General features: G+C 45.3%; 1 protein-coding gene across 1 annotated transcript; it reads right to left on the bottom strand.

Moving 5' to 3' along the window:
• Window positions 1-2554: 2554 nt before the first annotated feature.
• Window positions 2555-9446, bottom strand: LOC106885684 (trefoil factor 1-like). Its single transcript, XM_014938054.1, has 4 exons — window positions 9332-9446; window positions 8210-8356; window positions 3526-3675; window positions 2555-2786 (listed from the first exon to the last, which is right to left on the bottom strand). The coding sequence occupies exons 1-4, from the start codon at window positions 9411-9413 to the stop codon at window positions 2779-2781; spliced, it is 387 nt and encodes a 128-aa protein (XP_014793540.1). The 5' UTR covers window positions 9414-9446; the 3' UTR covers window positions 2555-2778.
• Window positions 9447-21720: the final 12274 nt, after the last annotated feature.

The raw sequence follows: 21720 nt of genomic DNA, 5'->3' as shown, positions 1-21720 counted from the left end.
GCACCGATGGGGAAACCCAAGGAAGGAGAGCAGATACATACAGCTGCTTGTGTAGGCATCCTTTGGAGCTGGGTGAGGAGGAGGCCTTTCTGGGCAGTTCAATTTGCTCATTTGAACTAACCAGGTGATTTCCACCCCAGAGGTGTCTTTTCTCTCTGAGGCCTGTGAGCAGGGCCCATGGTGACTGAATCGGGTGGGGGAAACCCACAAAGTGGCCCTGAAGCTGAGGAGAGCTTCTGTAACCACATCTCTGCAGGTCCTGCACGCTCCTCTTTGGTGTGCATTCCTGTTTTGGGATGTCACTTTGCTCTACCTCGGCTCTGCCTGCCATTTTCACATCCTCAGCAGCTGTGGCTTTTATTCTGGTTTTTACCAGCTTGTTTTCTCACCAGAAATGTTAATTTTAAGAATGCTTGGCAGGTTTTTTTCAAGTGCATTTGTGTGGTTGTGGATAACAATCTACATAGAAAGACCTCATGCATACACTTAATGTAAAATCCCGGAATAGCCATCGTCCCTTAGGACTTACTGGTGCTGACAGAGCCTTAGGTCATAATTCTTTTTGCTATGAGCAACTAACTCTGATTTATAACCTCGAATGTCCAGAGCAACTGCATGACCCAGCGCCTTGGCTTAGCTTATCACACTGCTGGGGATGGTTTGCTGGTCAGCATATAGCAGTTAGTGTTTTTTGCAGGGGACACCATGCCCAGGGACAGTAAGTGAGCACGTTCAGCCCTTCACACTTTGTCCCTTTGGAGTTAGGCTGCTGTCAGTGGGGCTTTACTGCATAATCCCTGCTGTTTTTCTCTGTGCCAATGTGCAGATCATTCCAACAGAGGGGCTCAAGCAGCTCCCAGGAGTTTCAGCTGCTGTGCCTTGCCAGGATGAGTTTCCTAATCAAGGTCTTGCAGCAGAGGACCCCACGGTACCACCACCGCCCTTGCTAAGCATAATTTTTCTTGCAAAGCCAAAGACAGCCCCTGTACACTGTGGCGGTGGAAAGTCAGCAGGACCACTGGCCTGTGCCTCCCTCACTGCCACAGCCTCAGTGGAGAGATATGGGAGGGTGAGACGAGTAATAAGTCGTGATCCATCTGAGCCTGTCCCGGTGAAATACCCACATGCCCCCCTTGCACTCTGTGGTGTACACACTGGTACATGCCTCTGCAGAAGGAAAAGGCCTTCGGTGAGTACGTGTGGCTCTGTGAGAGCTCTGCCCTTGAAGTATGCTGACTCCAATAGCCTAATTTTGGTCCCTGCAGATGATTTCCCACTGCATTACTTAGGGTTACTTTTATCAGTGTGGCTGCGTTTTCATTCTTTCTCCCAACGAGATGCCTACGGAGGTCCTGTTACCTGGTGAACCCACCTAGTTCTTGCACCAAATCTTGCAATGCAGTATTATCGTGGTTACACTGTGCTTAGGCCTTCCAAATTCACCTGGGCTATACCATCAAACCTTCCTCAGCAAAGACCTTCAGAAGACTTGTCAGTTTATTGCCCATATTAGAACCAATATCCTCACATATTCAAATCATATTATTTAGCCTATTGCAAGTGCAAGGTAATGAAGTTTTATGAATGACTAATTTTTGTCTGCTTGGATAAACTCACTCATCACGAAAGCGTACTTGGAGATATCTCTAGGGAGGGATGCGTCCCCACCATTTTCTCTCTCCTTGCAGCACAACCCTGCACAGCTGCTCTTTCCTTCTAAGCCCTGAGCATGGCTTGCTGCCGTGCCAGTCTCCAATCACCTATTTTGTTCCCAGTGGTGCCCTTAGAGGCTCTTTACTGTGCTCTCACTCAGCCAAAGCAGGGGAGCATTTGGGCTGCAGGGCTGAACATCAAAGACACCAAGGAGCAAGCAGCCACACTCGCCTGGAGACCAGGAGCTTCTCCAGGGCCTGACGAGACACAGCAGGCTTAATTTCAGGTATAGGTCAGGACTTGTGCCTTTCTTTTAGTGTTGCAGAGACTTTTCCTGAGCGTGACCTCTGGGACCTGCTCGTGGGGAGGCTGGTTAACAGTGAGAGTGGCCGGTGCTTTAGCTGCATGTTGGATGGGCAGCTGGAGCCCGTGTTGAGTTGGGCAGAGTGCCTCATGGCTGTCATCTGCCTTCCTGAGCTGCTCCGTGCCCCGCTGGTGGCAGCACAGGGGGATTGGCAGCATCAGGGACACAGTGATGCAGAGAGCAGGAGGGCTCCGAGTCAGATCAGCTCGGTGGTCAGCTAACAAAGGTACCCTTCCCTACGTCTCAAGGGGAAAAAAAGCCCAACAAACCCACAGCTGTAGCTATATAAAGGGAAACTCTGAATATTTTCAGTATTCAGAAAGGCGAGTGGCCCGTGTGAGGCCACATCATCAGGTCACAAATGCAAGCAGTCACTTGCATGTGTGAAGTGTAGCTAACACAAAGAGCCGAGTGCCATGTTCCTCTCAGAAGTGTTAGTGATTACTCTGTCATCGAGGAGTTGCTGAGATGCCAAATTTTCCTGGGAAACAGAGAAACACACAGCTTTAAAATAAAGATAACAGAGAACTCACAAACTGTGTCTTAGTTCTTTTATTATGGTGAAAACCTGCACAGTACTAGCCTACTGAAGGAAAAAAAGCTGCAAGTAACTTTTCATCAGGAAGGAGTCAATCCCAAGGTAAAAATGATCTACAAATCATAGCTGTTGCAAACTGTAAAGTCTGAATTGGGACCACTGGCTGTTGTTTCTTCTGGGAGTAGGTCAAAAGATCACAAGGTTCTTGATGGAAGTTCCTCTTTTAACAACCTGGGGAGGTAAAGAGGAGAAGCAGATTAAGGGACGTGTTTTCTCCATCAATTGCACAAGGTGTTAGGAAGTGTTTTGCTTAGCTGCAGGACATCAAAACGGCAAATTTTTAGCAATTGCTTCCCTGCCCCCCTGCCAGTCGTACATGTGTTTCCTAACTGCAATTCAGATCAGTAAAACCAAATTATGGTGAATTATTTCCAGTACAAAATACACTGTAGGATGGGTTAGAATTAGCTGAGGCTCTTGGTTATCTGTGTTAGATATGCTGAAAGGTCAATCCGTATTAAAAACACAGAAGGAGGGGGACAGAAATTTCAATAAGTTTCATTCGACATTTCTAAAGCAAAGCCTTTTATCTTTTGTGATAAAGTAGATGTGAGTTCGGGAGCTGCACCTCTACCATCACATTAGCTGAGGGCTTGAGCTCACACCTGAGCCCAGACTCCCTGTGCAGTCAAGTTGCCCACACGACCCTGGCTCAGGTGCACTGGCAACACTCATCCCTTGGTTCAAGAAGTTGGTCTTTTTAGGGTTTAGCCTCCTCTTTCCTGGGTGAGGAAGCTCTGTATCTACCCCAGGAAGGCAGGGAGACCCCATCCTGCTCAATCCTTCAAGCGTGGCCTCCCACCGCACCGGCCTCCCACCACACACCAAGCCCAGGCACAGCATGGACCCTGCCAGGAGCCGTGGTGCACCCACAGGGACATAGGGGACCATATCTTGTGCAGAACATTACCTTCCTCCACAGTGCGGTGGTAGAAGCACCAGGGGACACCAGCGGGATGTGCCCTGAAGCAGCACCCCCTCCTCTCGCAGTCCCTAGCTGTGATGCCGGGGAAGCCGCAGTTTATCCTGGCGTAAGAGTCGTTGGGACATACTTTCCTAACTGCGTAAAGCAAACACAAAGGAAGGAAGGAAGGAAGGAGGCTGTGTTACTTTGTTCTCTGTTTACCGGGCAGCAGAGATCATAAATGAAAGGCAAACCATCAAGGTGAGGCCAGTAAGCGAACATCACAGCCATGACAACCTTCTCCACACCCACTTCAGGAGGCAAGTTCACCCAACTCCTTACCGTGCCTGTTAGGCAAAGCTAAATACCAAGGGGTGAGGAATTGCTGCTGCACCCCAGGGGTCAGAGAGGGCAAAATTTGCCCCTAGAAGTGCCTGAGAGACAGCAATCCATCTTTACTTCTCCTAGGTCCAGCGATGGGGTCAAGACCCAAATGGCTTTCATAATAGTACCATGGACACTGGCCTCGGACCAGGGTGTATTCATGACCTGACCCCATAGCAGCCTGGCTGATGTGGGGAGAGGAAAACCCAGCCTCCTCTGTGTGCCAACTTAAGTTATGGAAAGGAGGTAGGGCATTTTGGAGGAGGTCACAGCTCCTCCAAGCAATTTAAAGTGAAATCACAGGTAAAGAAATTATACCACCCAGCCTGAATAATTCAATTTTCCACTCCTGAAACCATTCTGCTCAGAAAAGCAATTCTATGAAAATGATGTTGTAAGTTGCTGCCATCAGTTTTTCAAGATTTTCATTAAATTCTAACAGTGTTCAAATGCGATATTTTTCCCTTTGACAATTCTGAGCCCTGTTGACAAATCTTGATTCATATAATATTCTTTTGTTGAGTAAAGTTGCCTTTGCACCCTCAGTTCCCTTCATTTCACCTGCTGAGATTGCCCTGAAGTTCTCCTAAGAAGAAGTTGTACAACCAGCCCAGCAAATGTAGCTTACATTCAGCAGTTATGTTAAATATACACCCAGTCCTCGGGAGATCAGCTCTTACCCTCTCTGAGAAAACAAAGGCAAAAAAGAGGAAGCAGGAGTTTAGAAGCTTTTAGAAGGAAGAACCTAATGGAGAAGAGGATTTCCCCTGAGATATTTTGGTGATTTCATTGAATGAAGACTGGGAGCAAAAATGGTAGAGAAAATAAGAACCTCAAAGTGGAATTATGCTGGGAAACAGGAAGGATGTAGCAATTATCAGACCAGGCTAGAAAAAGACCAAAACCCCTAGAAGTTACAGCATGTCTGGGGTCTTTTGTACAGGTGCCAAAAAACAGCCAAGACCAGGCCTGTGGTTTGGATGAACTCCAAGGGTGATCTGAGCTTGCACCAGACATAGAGGTGAAAAATTCACAGCGCAATGGTAGAGAAAATAAGAACCTCAAAGTGGAATTATGCTGGGAAACAGGAAGGACGTAGCAATTATCAGACCAGGCTAGAAAAAGACCAAAACCCCCCGAAGTTACAGCATGTCTGTGGTCTTTTGTACAGGTGCCAAACATCTACAGAGACACTCGTCTACTCAGGACTTTGACATGCAGTGCTGAAGTCTGAAAAGGGGATCTAGTAGCTGTTTGTATCTATAGAACCTTGAAGTGTCTAGTAGTTGTTTGTATCCTTGAAGTATTCTATCTTAGACGGGTAGTGTAACCTTGCAGGTGCTTGCTTATCTCGAATAAGGGATTTGGGAAGAGACAGAACGCTCAAAGCCAAGGCCGAAGCTCCGAAAACAAGCCAAGACCAGGCCTGTGGTTTGGATGAACTCCAAGGGTGATCTGAGCTTGCACCAGACATAGAGGTGAAAAATTCACAGCGCGGAAGACTACTAACTTCATCCCTGAGACCCCCTGCCGACCACTACCAAGAAGCACTGCGCAGACTCAAGGGGGTGGAGAATTCATTTGCATGAGAAGAGGGGACAGTTAATGCATATGTATAGGTGTTATGTCATATCCAAACATCTACAGAGACACTCGTCTACTCAGGACTTTGACATGCAGTGCTGAAGTCTGAAAAGGGGATCTAGTAGCTGTTTGTATCTATAGAACCTTGAAGTGTCTAGTAGTTGTTTGTATCCTTGAAGTATTCTATCTTAGACGGGTAGTGTAACCTTGCAGGTGCTTGCTTATCTCGAATAAGGGATTTGGGAAGAGACAGAACGCTCAAAGCCAAGGCCGAAGCTCCGAAAACAAGCCAAGACCAGGCCTGTGGTTTGGATGAACTCCAAGGGTGATCTGAGCTTGCACCAGACATAGAGGTGAAAAATTCACAGCGCGGAAGACTACTAACTTCATCCCTGTCCTCCAGCCTGGCCTTGAACACTTCCAGGGATGGGGCATCCACAACTTCCCTGGGCAACCTCTTCCAGTGTCTCACCACCACTCTCATGGGGAGACAGAGACACTCGTCTACTCAGGACTTTGACATGCAGTGGTGAAGTCTGAAAAGGGGATCTAGTAGTTGTTTGTATCCATAGAACCTTGAAATGTCTAGTAGTTATTTGTATCCTTGAAGTATTCTATCTTAGACGGGTAGTATAACCTTGCAGGTGCTTGCTTATCTCGAATAAGGGATTTGGGAAGAAGACACAGAGCACTCAAAGCTGAGGCCGAAGCTCCAAAAACCAGCCAGGGCCAGGCCTATGGTTTGGTTGAACCCCAAGGGTGATCTGAGCTTGCGCCAGACATAGAGGTGAAAAGTTGACAGCGAGGAAGACTACTAACTTCATCCCTGAGACCCCCTGCCGACCACTACCAAGAAGCACTGCGCAGACTCAGGGGGGTGGAGAATTCATTTGCATGAGAAGCATGCAAATGAAGAGTTAGAATCATAGAATCATAGAATGGTTAGGATTGGAAGGGACCTCAAAGATCATCGAGTTCCACCCCCCTGCCATGGGCAGGGACACCTCCCACTAGAGCAGGTTGCTCAAGGCCCCATCCAGCCTGGCCTTGAACACTTCCAGGGATGGGGCATCCACAACTTCCCTGGGCAACCTCTTCCAGTGTCTCACCACCACTCTCATGGGGAGAGTTAATGCATATGTATAGGCGTTGTGTCATACCTGTTGAATATGTATTATTTAGGGCCATAAACACAGAACTTTGCTGTGTGTTGGCGCGCACATCTTTGGGAAGGATCCCATGAGCGCCTGGCGCTGAATAAACACACCTCCTTTATAACCCTCCAAGGTGGTAAAGTCATTCCGTGTGTCAAAAAGTTCTATCTTAGACGGGTAGTGTAACCTTGCAGGTGCTTGCTTATCTCGAATAAGGGATTTGGGAAGAGACAGAACGCTCAAAGCCAAGGCCGAAGCTCCGAAAACAAGCCAAGACCAGGCCTGTGGTTTGGATGAACTCCAAGGGTGATCTGAGCTTGCACCAGACATAGAGGTGAAAAATTCACAGCGCGGAAGACTACTAACTTCATCCCTGAGACCCCCTGCCGACCACTACCAAGAAGCACTGCGCAGACTCAAGGGGGTGGAGAATTCATTTGCATGAGAAGAGGGGACAGTTAATGCATATGTATAGGTGTTATGTCATATCTGTTGAATATGTATTAGTTAGGGCCATAAACACAGAACTTTGCTGTGTGTCGGCACGCACATCTTTGGGAAGGATCCCGTGTGCGCCTGGCGCTGAATAAACACACCTCCTTTATAACCCTCCAAGGTTGTAAAGTCGTTGTTCCACATGGCAAAATCCTCCTCAGCCACACAGAAAACCCACTCATGTAAGTGCTCTACTGATGAACAAGACCATAAATGGTAGTGAAATGTTTTTTAAATAATCAACATGGGTTATCTGATAACTAGAAGCCTGAAGCAAGAAGCACTGCGCAGACTCAGGGGGGTGGAGAATTCATTTGCATGAGAAGCATGCAAATGAAGAGTTAGAATCATAGAATCATAGAATGGTTAGGATTGGAAGGGACCTCAAAGATCATCGAGTTCCACCCCCCTGCCATGGGCAGGGACACCTCCCACTAGAGCAGGTTGCTCAAGGCCCCATCCAGCCTGGCCTTGAACACTTCCAGGGATGGGGCATCCACAACTTCCCTGGGCAACCTCTTCCAGTGTCTCACCACCACTCTCATGGGGAGAGTTAATGCATATGTATAGGCGTTGTGTCATACCTGTTGAATATGTATTATTTAGGGCCATAAACACAGAACTTTGCTGTGTGTTGGCGCGCACATCTTTGGGAAGGATCCCATGAGCGCCTGGCGCTGAATAAACACACCTCCTTTATAACCCTCCAAGGTGGTAAAGTCATTCCGTGTGTCAAAAAGTCCTCCTCAGCCACACAGAAAACCCACTCATGTAAGTGCTCTACTGATGAACAAGACCACAAACGGTAGTGAAATGTTTTTAAATAATCAACGTGAGTTATCTGATAACTAGAAGCCTGAAAGAGGAGGAATGATATTGTGTGAAGAGCATGAGACAGAAGACTGACGGGTAAGCAAGTTTCTACTCTTCATTTTACTGCCAGTGGTATTCTAATAGAGGGTAATGCCCACCTCATTGCCCTAAGAAGAAAAGCAGAGCTACTCCCTGGTTGTACACATTTCTGCATAATCAAACACTAGGCAAATCAGTGTTTCTGGCAGAGATATTATTACCTCTCTTTGGTTTAGGAGCAAAGCACCAGGGAACGCCGGGGACTGAAGCGTTGAAGCAGCATCCAGCTTTCTTGCACTCTGCTGCTGAGATTCCCGGGTAGCCGCAGTTCCTCCGCTCCCTGGGGGCCAGTTTACACTGGCATCTCGCTGTTTGGGGCAGAATTAGAAAGTTACTGGGTTTTCACTCTGGTTAGCAGAGGTGCATTTATTGGATGTCCACTGGGGAACAATGATCTTTCCCTAGACTGTCCATCTTTGCAAGTGTACCTTTTCTGTCACTTGCTGAGACCAGAAATTGTGTGGTGTAAAAGTGGGTCTTAAACTCTCACTGGCTTCAGTAATAGTTTTACTCCACCCTTTGAGAATCTGTGGTCTTGCTTGCAGACAAACCAGCCCAGCACAGTGGGGTGTGTGGACTTCAAACAGACCACATCAAACGGTAAAGACCCGTATCTTCAAATGTCATGCTAGAAAAGGTTCATTGCTTTGCCCATCTCATGTGAAGAAAGAAAGAGTTAAGGGTCCGGTGGATATTTGAACTGGTGTAAAGATATAAAATCTTTTCATTCTCATCAGGTGACTATAGAAAACACAGGATTACATGCAAATAGTTGCAGCTATACTTTCAAAATTTTAAGTCTACTGCACAGTCATCTGCAACCAAGACATTCTGGAGATGTCCCTAGATGCCTGTCATTGATTTGCTTGCTTTCCACTTCCCAAGTTGTCTAAATGACTTGTCTTTCATTAAGGAGGCAGACAGACTCCTTTAAAATTGTATTCATGTGGCAAAGTAGCATAAAATAAATGTCAGAAGGCTATTTAGACAAAGCTAGATCCTGTTCCAGTCCTGGCCCTGTTCTGGTGAGCTCCTGGGCTTCTCTGTCCCTCTGCCTTTTGCAGCAGGTTCCTGGTAATTCCACCAGCACAAGACCTGCAGTCTTTTTTTTTATTTTGCCATAGATTTCTCTGGAAAAAAATGAAGAGTAAACTCCAGCTTTGCTAATAGTGCCAGAGCGAGACTTTTCCTCTCTGATATGTAAACTGGAGACACGCTCTTGCCGCAGTGACAGTCAGTAGGATCAGGCCCACATACATACCTGTGAAGGCAACAGTACTTACTTGGTAATGTCTTTCCCTCTGCCACGGAGCTGAGGGCTACGACGAGGATGGCGGAGAGCGTGCAGATCACTCTGAGATCCATTGCTCTTGGAAGGTGGGTGGAGGAGAGGTGCCTCTCTCCCTGGGGAGCAGCTCGTTTTATACCCTCCTCGTGTTTGCCTGGTGAGTTCTGATAACATTGTTCCATCCGATGCTTCACCCAGAGGTTGGGTTTTCTTTTGTTTAATAAGGAAATGTTGACATGCATATTTTGATATCCCTGAGATAAATTCCTAGGCTCCCGTGAGCTTTTGATCACATATCTGTTACGTACCTATGGATACATATCTATTACGTGATCCCATAATCTATTAAATGGACGCTGCTGGGTGCCTCTGGCAGCTCCAGCTGATTTCATTGCCATTAGAGTACTCCAGACCTCTGGGCAGCTTTAAATGGGTGCCAGTACTGAAAAGTATGTACCTACATTTCATAGAATCATAGAATCATTCAGGTTGGAAGAGACCCTTGGGATCATCGAGTCCAACCATCTACCCTACTGTACATAGTCCTCTCCTACACCCTATCCCTCAGTACCACATCTAAACGTCCCTTAAACAAACCCAGAGATGGTGGCTCAACCACCTCCCTGGGCAGCCTATTCCAATGCCCGACCACTCTTTCTGTGAAAAATTCCTTCCTAATATTCAGTCTAAACTGATTTCCTATCCAAGTGCATCTTTTCTGCCTCAATTTTTCCCCAGCCTTAATGTTTTGGTTATGCTTACTCTAAAATGGGTAAGGCAGGGGGGGCTGGAGATGTGACACCTCCAAGCTTCAGGAGACCACAGTACACACCGTGCACCAGAAGAAATAAATAAACACAGAAAGGGGAAGGTGTGACAGTGAAATAGCGAGCCCGGCTGAGGCCACCGTACGTTTCCACACAAGGCAATTTGCACCTGTTTGAAATGGGAAAAGAAGGTAAGATTAGGAAAATAACCCAAAACCCCAAGAGGCCCAACAGCATAAAGAGACTCAAGAGAGGAAAGGAGAGGTTATATATGATCTCAGCCTGACCTACAGGCTCTGTACTGGTCCGAGGTTCAGACCCAAGTGGCTCAGTCAGTATTTTGGAGTTGCTGTCCTCTGCAAGGAGGAAGGTCAGGCACCTGGAGCAGACCCCCTCCTAACCCGTGGGTCCTGCCCCAGTGTGACTGTGACAGGGGCTGCCTCCATCCCCTCTGCCTGGTCCCCAGAGCAGCATATTGCTTTTGCAACCTGTCCAACACCACGGGCACGTAATTTGCCAAAACCAAACTTCTGAAGCACCATGTTTGACCTCTTAATTTCCCAATGGCTTTTCTCCTGGTTTCAAAGGTGGCCTCTAAGGCAGCCTTTGAGCTGTTTCAGGTCAACCGGCCTTGAGAGTTAGACCACCCGGTCAAGCTTTAATCCCCTTTTGGGACATTTTTCTACCTTTTACTGTAGCATTTCTTGATGTCTAGCTTTTTCCCAATGCTTCAGCACAAGCAGAGCAGTGCCAAGGAGAGGGATACAAGCAGTGGGATGGTAGGACCATCTCTGCACCCTCCCCAGAGGAGGCACCCGCAGAGTGAGCCCCTGTAGTGCTCTGCCACGTACCTTTTCCCATGGGAAAACCACCAGGGGATTTTTCCTCTTCATCATCAAAACAGGAATTCAATGCTTTATTTGGTCTTTGACAGAATTGTGCCTTCATGCCTTTGATTATTATATAAGAGTTTGGTTTGTGCCTCTTTCCTTGACAAAGTTCAAAGTGAGAACTTTAAACTTCTGTATTTATGATTTGAAGGTAATTTATTTGTTGAAAAGTATTTTGAATCCTGTGGGACAGATTTTGGTCTACAAGGGAAAAAATAATAGAGCTCATTTTCCTGCTGTTTAATTTATTTAATATTTTATGTACTTCATTTATGTTCGCCCCTATTTAATATATTGATGGCACTTCTCACTGAAAGTCAGGGTTTGTAAACCAGACATTTGGTGTATTGGTGTATTGTTCCTTTCACAAGACACCAAGCTGCAGGCAAAAGAGGACTGTGTTCCGGCACTCAGCAGTTCATATCACACCTTTTAACTCCATCACGGGAAGAAAAAAATCAAACTTAAAACTTAAAAAACTAGTTTTCTCCTTATGTGCAATGTCAACAGTGCTCCCAAAGGCCCATCTTGATGCCTGGTCCAGAGAAGTATTTTTCCCATCAGTTTTCTTCTCAAGGTGCAGCGGCCAAGATTGGCTGAAACGTTGCCTGTGCACGAGAGGAAAGGAGTCTTCCCAAGGTGGGGACCACGATGCTTTCAGACCTCCTTGGAGTTCTCAATAGATTATCAGCCCATCGCGTGAGTCAGGTGAAACTGCTGATAACGTTCCTTCCTCCTGCTTCTTACTGAACATTAATCAATTCCTTATCTGTTGGCTGTCACCTCTTGGGCCCAATCCCAACTGCATGCGCAAAGGCAAATCTACCACTGAGTTTTTGCTGCGGAAAGACCGTTTGATTGGCATCTTAAAACAAATACACTGAATGAAATAAGCTTCTTGTTTTATGCCAGCAGATTACTTTAAGATCTTTAATATATTTATATAGCAAAGCCTTGAAAATTATCTGGGGTTTCCCTGTAAATGTGTTTCTTTCTCTAAGGCTGGCACCTATATGGACCTTTTGGTAGCTCACCATAGGGTGCCCCAGCTCTCTGAGTGCCCCTGGCCAGAAGGGGTTTGGAAGGTTCATCCTCCATCACCACCCTCATCCCATCCCTCAGGGCTTTTAGCTGAGCTGCGGTGCTCTCCTCTCCTTCCCAGCAAGGAAATGGAGAAATCACTATGGCTGGTATGGACCTTCTTGCTGCAGGTCAGCAACAGGCTGCAACTTTTTATTCTGATACTGTAGAATTTGTAAAGGATGTGGGTGTTTTATTTTATTTTTTTCCCCTTAAAATCGAAGACCCAGCAACCAACAGTACAAGAGGTCTTTGTCCTGAAAGGAATTTGTTTCTGTGGTAAATGTCAGTACGAGTGCTGCCCTGAGAAACCTGTCATTGGGCCAACACCACTGCATGTGAGCCCACAAAATAAATCCCAGGGTTTTAGTGAGCCCTAAATTGAATATAAATTAAAGAGATACTTATTAAAATAAATTAAAATAAAGGAGAAAAAAATCAGAGACAACTGAGGAGGGAGTCTTCAGCTTCTTCTAGCTGTGTGAGGGGTGCTCAGCAGGAAGAGAGCTCAGGATCAGGCTAGTCTGACACCACCATTTAGGTGAACCTCACTACACGCCACTCATTCACTTTAATACTGGTTTTTATGAGACGTTTTCTAGAAACCATAGTAATGAGTAACACTCTCCTCCCTTATCATCGGGCTTATTCTTTGCCTTGCTTCATGACAGCCACTGGTGACCTCCTGTATCTCCCTTCCTCCATCCCTTTTTGGAGGTACACAGGGGGTGGTTTGAGGAACAGGCAGCTCAGGTGCCTGCTCTCCCCCCTGGTTTGGCCTGTGAGACCACAATTTGTGTGTTTTTCAGGGTGCACTTCCCAAGGGGGCCCATAGGACTATGTTGTGGAGCGGCTCTACCACAATGAGTTACAGGGGTGGTTTGTGCAGGGCACCAACACAAACCCTCTGTAAATGTGTGTGCACACACAGGGTACCCACACAGTGGGCAGCTGCTGCATCTGTGGGCAAAGTCTGGGCTCCTGAGGCAGGGACATTCTTCAGGGTGTGCATCTCTGGACGAGATGCTGTTGTTTGGAATTAGGGATGTGGGTCTCTTCCAGTTACTGTCCTGTGGACCCTTGTGTTTTCAGTAGGGGAATTCCCCCATGCCGCTCGTCCTTGCAAGGCACAGCACAGCAATGCCCTTCCTTAATGCTGCTGGTAAAACCTAGAGAAAATTAAACAGAGATAAATGAAGCAGGAGGCTGGGTTTGGAGCTGCAGGTTTCTGCGTGCCACATGGATCCTGGGCTAATGGCAGAAATCATTCCAGTCCTCCCCAGTCCCTGGTGTAAATTAGAACTACCTGGAGGCTGAAAAACTTGTAATAGAATTTTTAAGTGGTATTGCAGTCACTTCCTAATGTTCCTTCCTGTTCTGAGCCTGTACTCATTTATTTCTGTGCCAAACGCATCTTGGAACGGGAATTTCCAGAGGGCAGGAAGGTTGTTGGGATTGTGCAGGAGTGTGCATTTGAACAGAAGCAAAAATACCACAAAGATGTTCCCAGTAAGATTCGCAGCTTGGCACCCATAATGAGCATCACGGTCCCAGATTTGGCTTCCCTAGCAAAGGCTATTCTCTAGCCCATGCAGGAAATCCCTGTGGTTTTGGAGCTTAGAGGTCAATATTTTGAGAGCGTGTGGGAGGCGTATAATCATGTTGTTTTTAGATATAGGTTTATTGTAAAACACACTCAAAAATTTCGTTTCCCACAAAGCAGGCAGGAGCTGTGCTGCGGCTTGGAGGTGTCTGTGCAGAGTGGTACAACCTGTCACCCTTGCTGGGCACAAACTGGGACTGGCTTTCCCTTTTCCTTTCAGGGTGGTCCCCATTTCAGAAGCAATCTGCCAAGCCGTGCTTCGTAGGGAATACCACGTCTGGAGAAACACAGCCGGACATAACTACAGAGCATGAGACTAAAGCTTGAAAGTCTGCATGCTGTTAAACGCACATTGAAATATGGGATAGGTGAGATTTTGGGAAAAAATAAACACTCATTTATAGATGTAAGCCCCATGGGTACAGCCAAAGGTTTTGCAGTTCTCCCGTTGCGTGGTGGTTGCTGCCTGGCTTACTTTTGCAAGCCACACTGCAGAGAAAACCTCTTGCATAAAAACATCAGACATCAGGGCAGGGGCAGACAGGTGTCCCTAGGGAAAACAGGGGAGGCATTCAGATGATTTAGAGAGGAACTCTGTGACCCTCCCCTACCTGCAGCAGGCCATGTCCCACCGCGCTTCCTGTCTCCACAAGTTGTTAAACTCATCCTCAGCAGGACCAAAATCTGAACAGGTCTGGAGAAGGAACTATAGAAAGAAAAAGAAGCTTTGAGCTGTAAAAGAAAAAAACAAAACAAAACAAAAACATAAATAACAAAACAACAACAACAAAACCAAACAAAAGCAGGAAGAAAATGGTAGGGATAAGAGTTGTGTAAGGTGTGTTGAACCCTGCACTGGGAGCAGTGGGAAAACCCTGGTATTTCTGGTGTAAATGAGAGAGAGGGCTGTTAGCCTCTCTTGTATTTTAACTAGATAAGTTAGCACACAAAAGCCCTCAAATCAGGATGTTATCCGCCTAATAACACTCGGGGCTCAAAAAGTAAATAAAGAAAACCATACATGTTGATTCTGGGAACTGATAGTTCAAAATAACCTTTGAGATCCACCGCTTTGATAAACATAGCCATCTGAGATGCAATAAAGCAGGTGTCATCTTTAACCTGACATGTACAGACTCCTTCGGGAGAATTTTGTAAAAGAATACGCCATTTCTACAAACCACAGACAGTGCTGGAGGAGGGCTTTTGTCACACTTCTTTGGCCGACATCCTTGCACAAAGTAAAATGAGAAAAAATAATTACCTGAAGTTAATCAAATACATAACTCAGCACTGAGTCAGACCTAAAGGACTGAATTTCAGCATCCAATACACCGCAAAAAGTTTTGGTTGCAACTGCAAAAGTCAGTTCCGATTTAGAAATACAGATCCAAGCGTGTGAATTTTTCCTAATGCTTCTGTGTTCTCCAAGCAGCATGTGATACCTGCATTGCCAGCATTTGTTTTTTTTTTTTTTTTTTTTTTTCTGTGAGCACCAAAGCAACACCAGAAAATGCTTATTATTCCTGAGATGAGGTGGGAACCAGCCTGTGGAGAAAAGGACACACTGGCTGTAACCTGAAAGGCAGGGAAAGATGCATTTCTTTTCTAGACCTTCTCAGTTTTGCAGCGACCCAGAGAGGGGAAGAAACTCTTGAGCTGGATCTGGGAAATGTGGAAGATCTGGTTCAAGATGTGGCCATTGAAAGGTCTCTTTATAATAGTGATTGTGATTCATTACAGTTTACCATGCTCCTAGCAATAAAAAAAAGCCCAAATCCTAATCTATTACCTTCTAAAAAGGGAAACATACAAACTGAGGAGATTTATTAGAAGGAACTTAAAGGAAGAGTAAAATGAGTGAAATCTTCACAAATAGCAGGGTGCTATTGAAAAACACAATATAGGAGAGACAGAGCAAATATTTACCATCAAACAAAAAAAATGAAAAGGATGTCCTCAGGCACACATAGGGATGCAGAATAATTAAATGGAGGAGTAAAGGAAGCTACTAGGAAAAAAAAGAGTCTTTTTTTCAAAGCCAAAGAAAGAAAAGATTAAAAAAAAAAAACCCTGACCGCAGGAAAGTAAAATCATAAAGAGGTAAACAAGTAACTTCTTTTAAGATAGGAGACAAAGGTCGGCTATCACCAGGGGGAGAAGAGGATTTTTGTTGTTCAACATATTCATATGTGATCGGGAAAGGTTGATGAATAATTAGGTGATGAATATGCTGATGATTCAGAATTATTTTTCATATTTTTCAAAAGTGCAGGTAACTGAGGAATTGCAGAAATATCTTCCAAGACGAGGTGACTTGGTGATAAAAGGCGAATGAAAGGCAGAGTGGGTAAGTGCACGGTAAAGTGCATGGAGGAAGACTAACCTAATTATATAAACACAAAGACGGGCTGCAAATTAGCTATTGTCACTTGGAGATCTTTGTATCGCTGTGGATTGAATATTCAAAGTGTCAAAGAGGCAAATTGAGTTTAAGTAGTTATTAAGGAAGGGACTGAGTACAAAGCAGCAAACATAATTTTGATACCACGGCGATCCCTGTTGCTCCCATGCCTGCATCGCTTTTTGACGTTCTGGTTGCTCCAAGTTAAGAAGGGGAAAGTATAATTAGAAAAGGCCTCCAGCTCGTGGGAGCAATGAGCTATGAAAAAGGATTTTGAAGAATGTCTTCGAAACTAAGTTGTCACAGGATTGAAGGGGAAATTTTCTCCCGGATAAACAATGGGATAACAAGCAGAGGATTGAAGGGGAAATTTTCTCCCGGATAAACGATGGGATAACAAGCAGGATAACAAGGGTGGGAGCCAGTGGATGGTGTTCACTGTGGGGAGAGGCCACGAGGAGGGTCCTGCAGAGAGCTATGCTGGGACCTCTGCAGCTTAACAAACTCATAAACCCTCTGGAAGAGGAGGCGAGAGGGTAAAATTTTTTGACAACACAATATTTCTGTGGTGGGAAAGATATGAGCCAATTGCCCAGATGGATTGTGCAAAATTGAATGACTGCAGAATAAGATGGCAGGTGATGCTTAATGCCCATAAATATGAAGTGATGCACACCTGGGAAAAGAGCGATCCCTTTCAAGTAAAATGATTATGATTATGATCACTTGGGTAGGTGCAAGTGCAAAGCAAATATGACATGAGCATATGGAGGATAGCAGTTTTATGAAAACACCAGCTCAGTGCTTAGCAACCGTGAGAAAAGCAAATTTCAGGTTAACAATTATTGGAGAAGGGACAGAAAGTCACACAGATTCACACTGTTATGCCATCTTATAAACCCGCAGTACTTCCACCTTTGTTGTGCCGTGTTCTCAATCTCCAGCCTGTAAAATGGCCCATGACACGGACGACAGCATGGAACTGCATCCACACTAGGAATGACCATGTAACAAGGTCTACACAGGTCACAGGAGGCAGAGCTCATTGTCTCATTTAATATAAAAGTCTGGCTGCCTGAGTGGCAGGTTTGAGGCACGTGAAGGAAGATGGTTCTTCACCAAGCACATGTCTATGATGCAGTTCAGTTGTGGTGCTCCCTTTTGCAGGACATTGTAGATGCTAAAACTTCACATGGGTCTGAAAAACAATTGGATTAACTCAGAAGAAAACACATTTGGGTCTATTAAATCCCCAAGCTATCTATCTCAGGAAATGTCTAAGCTGCAAATCACTGGAGGTTGGAAGAATGTTCTGGGAGAATATCACTGCCTGTATGACTACTCTTGCTGCTCTTGAGGACAGGACACTGGCTGACTGGACATGAGCTAATGTTACTCATTATTTCCCAGAATACAACAACCAGAAGGCATTCAATGAGATGATGAGGCAGGGAATGTAAATGAGAAGTATATGGGGTTAGATGTGGTGCTTAGGAACATGATCTGGTGGTGGTTTTGGTAGTGTTAGGTTGATGGTTGCACTTGATGATCTTCAATGTCCCTTCCAACCTAGACAATTCTATAATTCTATGACTTTATTCTCTGCAGTCCTTCTTGAAGTTTTCCTGTAAGGACCTGTAAGTGGGCATGCATGGGATGGAAAACTGGGCTAGGAAAGGATTTAGCTTAATCTGTCTGATCCTATGGTTTTATGATTAAGTCTTTTGATTTTCGTCTTTCTTTTAAGGAGCGCCTTTTCAAAGTCTCTTGAATTAATGAGTTTAATCATGTGGTGAAAGTTTTGAGCTCAAAACCAAGATAGTCTACTTTCTTTTTAATACTGAATCTGGTAAAAATGTCCATGTCCCAGTTTGGAGAATGGAAAATGCTGTGATGGGTGACGTTTCACAGATGCTCTGAAACTCTCCAAAACCCAAAGCAAACCCACCACTATGGTGGGTGATTACCAGAAGAAAGACCCAAATCTAGCACTGCTCATGAAGATGGGAGGGTTTCTGGGCTGGATCCTTCCCATGGTGACTGATAGGAGGGAGGGTTGCTTGTAGGTGCAGGGAAATGCCTGTGGTGCAACCAGCAAAGGGGTATGAGCAGGCCAACACCTCTCAGCCATGCCTGGGACAGGCGATGGGGAGGCACCGAGGACCAACCAGCAGCTCCAAACACTGATGTGCTGAGAACAATGGCATGCAGCAGCTGATAAATATTGCCTGTATTGTATCATTTTAGCATAATTTGTTCATTAATGTCAGAGCACTTGGCATCATAAACAGGAGAATACACGGGTTAGCAGCCATTAATCCTGCAAGCTGAAGGTTAATGTTCCCCTTTTGTTTTTCTTGAAGCTTCTTAGAGCAGATTGTAAACTCTGCTTTTCACCTTATATGTCAAGGACTGAATATTATTCAGAGCAGATGAGAAAAAAAAAAAATCCATAGTTTTCATGTGCTACTGTGAGAACAGTGAGTGGTCAAAAACTTTGAAAACCAGGCAATGCAGGCAAAGGGCAGTAAGGTTACTTCTGGCACAAATAGCTAAAGAGATAAATACAAATGAGAAATTCTTGAAATAGGAGAAGCCAGAAACCCTAGGAAATAATAAGTTATCCTAAGACATCATGTGGGAGGAAAAGGTCATTTCAGAGAAGTTTTGCCCTAGCCATTTCAAAAGCAGGTAGCAAAAAGATACTGTCTAAACTGCTGTCTCCAAATAATGGTGAGGACTGGAGGGCGCTGGGAGGGAAGTACAGTGTGGCAGGGTCTGCCAAAAAATTAGAGGGCAGACAGTGACCTGGACTGGCTGAGCTGAGCTGCTCGCAAAAATTACCTACTGTTGTGGCAGAGTGGAGTCAAGACAATTGCTGCTTTTAACAAGTTTCAGTTACTGCATTTTGCATTGATGACTGTGAGGGGAGGAAATACTGGCCAGGAAGTGTTTCTTCCATGCCAATTAGATGTGGTTAAAAATAGAAGGAGAAATATTAAGCTCTAATGTTAGCAAGAGTATATGAGCATTAATGGGAGAGCTGCTTCAGGGGAAAGCCATCTCTCTCTATATATAGTTAAATTTTTCAAAGCAGTTAACAAAATAATGAAAGAAAAAAGTAGAAAGTAGAAAGAAAAAGGTAGATGTTTCAAAAGAAAAAAGAAGGTTAGCTATAAAATTCCTTCGAAACCTTCCTGGTAAGGTTTTTTAAGAAAGTGAGCATATGAAGTGAACTGTGAAGTTTTGGCAAGAACCAGAAAAGGAAAAATATATTTTCCTCCTTGCAAAACTCTAAAATCTTAGTACAATGTTTTTCTTTACTGTGCTTTTTATAATATGTTACTGCAGGTGAGAGCATCGCAGAAGCCACAAAAGCCTTTAGCTCAGGTCTACACAAGCATGTTGGCAGTCTCCAGCTGGGATGAAGGATGCCACGGCAGATGAAATGACACCTGAGGCTGCCCTTGCTGTGTCCTTCTTACCCAGTGTAACCCAACAGAAGCTGATGCAACATGCTGGACTATAGCTGAGGTGCAAGAACTACATCAAATGTACTCAGCAGGATTAAAACATTGCTCACTAGAGTTGTCTGGGATTTTTTATTTTTTTTTTGACATAAAAATTTTGTCAGGTTGAGTAGATTGAAATAGAAACTTGATGCCTGCAAGGATTGCATTGGCGAAACACCGCTGTGACAGTTCTTCCCGATCTGAAGGTGTTTTGGGATGGAACAGACAGCAAGCAAGCGAGCTCTCTGTCAGCTCATCAAAAAGCCATTTGCAACAGTTCGTGGAAGCGAAAATCCATCCAGGCTTTTAAAAAAGCCAAAAATATCACATTTGGTTCATGAACTCCTGAGTCTGGAATACCCAGGAACAGGGAGTATACTAGATATGAATGCTTGTCTCCTTGTTGTGTCCACGGAGGCTGGTGTCTAGGGCCAAAGGCTGCACAGCTTTGTTCTTTCACACTGGCCGAGGAGGTGGCACCAGCTTAGTCTATTTCATATAAGTCCCTATCTCAGACCTAAGAGGCAAAGTGAGAGCTAAAGCCAGAAAAAACCCTAAATAATGATAATAGTGAGACTGGTGAGAACACATGGCCTTTTGGGTGCAATAGGAAAGCAATTAAATTTTGATGATAAAAGATACTGTTCACATTTTATGCTTATGTTACACGGACAATACAGTAGCCCAGGAAGGCTCCCACATTGGATCATTGGATTATATTTCTCATTTGTAGCACAATGAAGTAAATTGTCAAACACATTTCTGTCCACAGTAGCAAGACAGCAATTGATTCGTTCCCATAAATGCAGGGAGGAAAACATTAATATTGCAGTAAATCAAGGAGCTTCTCTCTCTATCATATTTTGCTTTTCAGAAGTGAGACCTGAATTGTCAATGTCTCTCTGCTAATGGAAAAATTCTAAAACCTAATTAAAAAGTCTCTATTCAATGGGCTGGGGAGAATTCATGGCAGTGAAACTGTCTGTGCAAGACAAATATGCTATTGATAGTCCTGTGGGAACTAATGATGAAGGGACTACAAATAAGAATAGAGAGAGAAAAAGGAAATGGGCAGCATGCTGGGCGCAGTTTCAGGCAGCTGGATGTGGGTGTGTGGGAAGGTTGAGGAAGGGAGAAGGCTTGGGGTATGCTGGTGTCAGCGCTAAAAAATGCCACTCTGGAAGAAGTTTTGGTGGGAGAATCAGTACCACAAAAACAACATTGAGGTGCTGGAGTGGGTCCAGAGAAGGGCAACGAAGCTGGTGAGGGGTCTGGACAATAAATCTTACAAGGAGAGGCTGAGGGAGCTGGGATTGTTCAGCCTGGAGAAAAGGAGGCTGAGGGGAGACCTTCTTGCTCTCTACAACTACCTGAAAGGAGGGTGTAGAGAGGCGGGGGTCGGTCTCTTCTCCCAAGTCACAAGCAATAGGACAAGAGGAAATGGCCTCACGTTGCACCAGGGGAGGTTCAGATTCAAGGATTTGACAGAGTTGGAAGGGGACCTCTAGAGATCATCTAGTCCAATTCCCCTGATAATGCAGGATTTCCCACAGCACATCACTCAGGACTGCATCCAGGCGGGTCTTGAAACTCTCCAGAGAAGGGGACTCCACAACCTCCCTGGGCAGCCTGTTCCAGGGCTCTGTCACCCTCACTGTAAAGAAGTTCTTCCTCAGCTTGTGCCCGTTGCCCCTCATCCTATTGCTGGAGACCACTGAAAAGAGTCCAGCTCCATCATCCTTCAACCCACCTTTTAGGAACTTGTAAACATAGATGAGGTCTCCCCTCAGTCTTCACTTCTTGAGGCTAAAGAGCCCCAGCTCTTTGAGCCTTTCTTCATAAAGGAGATGCTCCAATCCCTCAATCATCCTGGTTGCCCTACATTGGACTCTCTCCAGTAGTTCCTTGTCCCTCTTGAACTGGGAAGCCCAGAACTGGACACAATATTCCAGTTGTGGCCTCACCAGTGCAGAGCAGAGGGGGAGAATGACCTCCCTCTACCTACTGGCCACACTCTTCCCTATGCAGCCCAGCGTTCCATTGGCCCTCTGGGCAACAAGGGCACATTGCTGGCTCATGGAGAGCCTGCCATCCACCAGGACTCCTTTTCCTCAGAAGTACTTCCCAG

The sequence above is a fragment of the Calidris pugnax genome, unplaced genomic scaffold (assembly GCF_001431845.1).
Source record: "Calidris pugnax isolate Ruff unplaced genomic scaffold, ASM143184v1 scaffold25, whole genome shotgun sequence".
Taxonomy (NCBI): domain Eukaryota; kingdom Metazoa; phylum Chordata; class Aves; order Charadriiformes; family Scolopacidae; genus Calidris; species Calidris pugnax.
The sequence above is the reverse complement of the archived record's forward strand: the minus strand, read 5'-3'. Positions and strand labels throughout refer to the sequence as shown.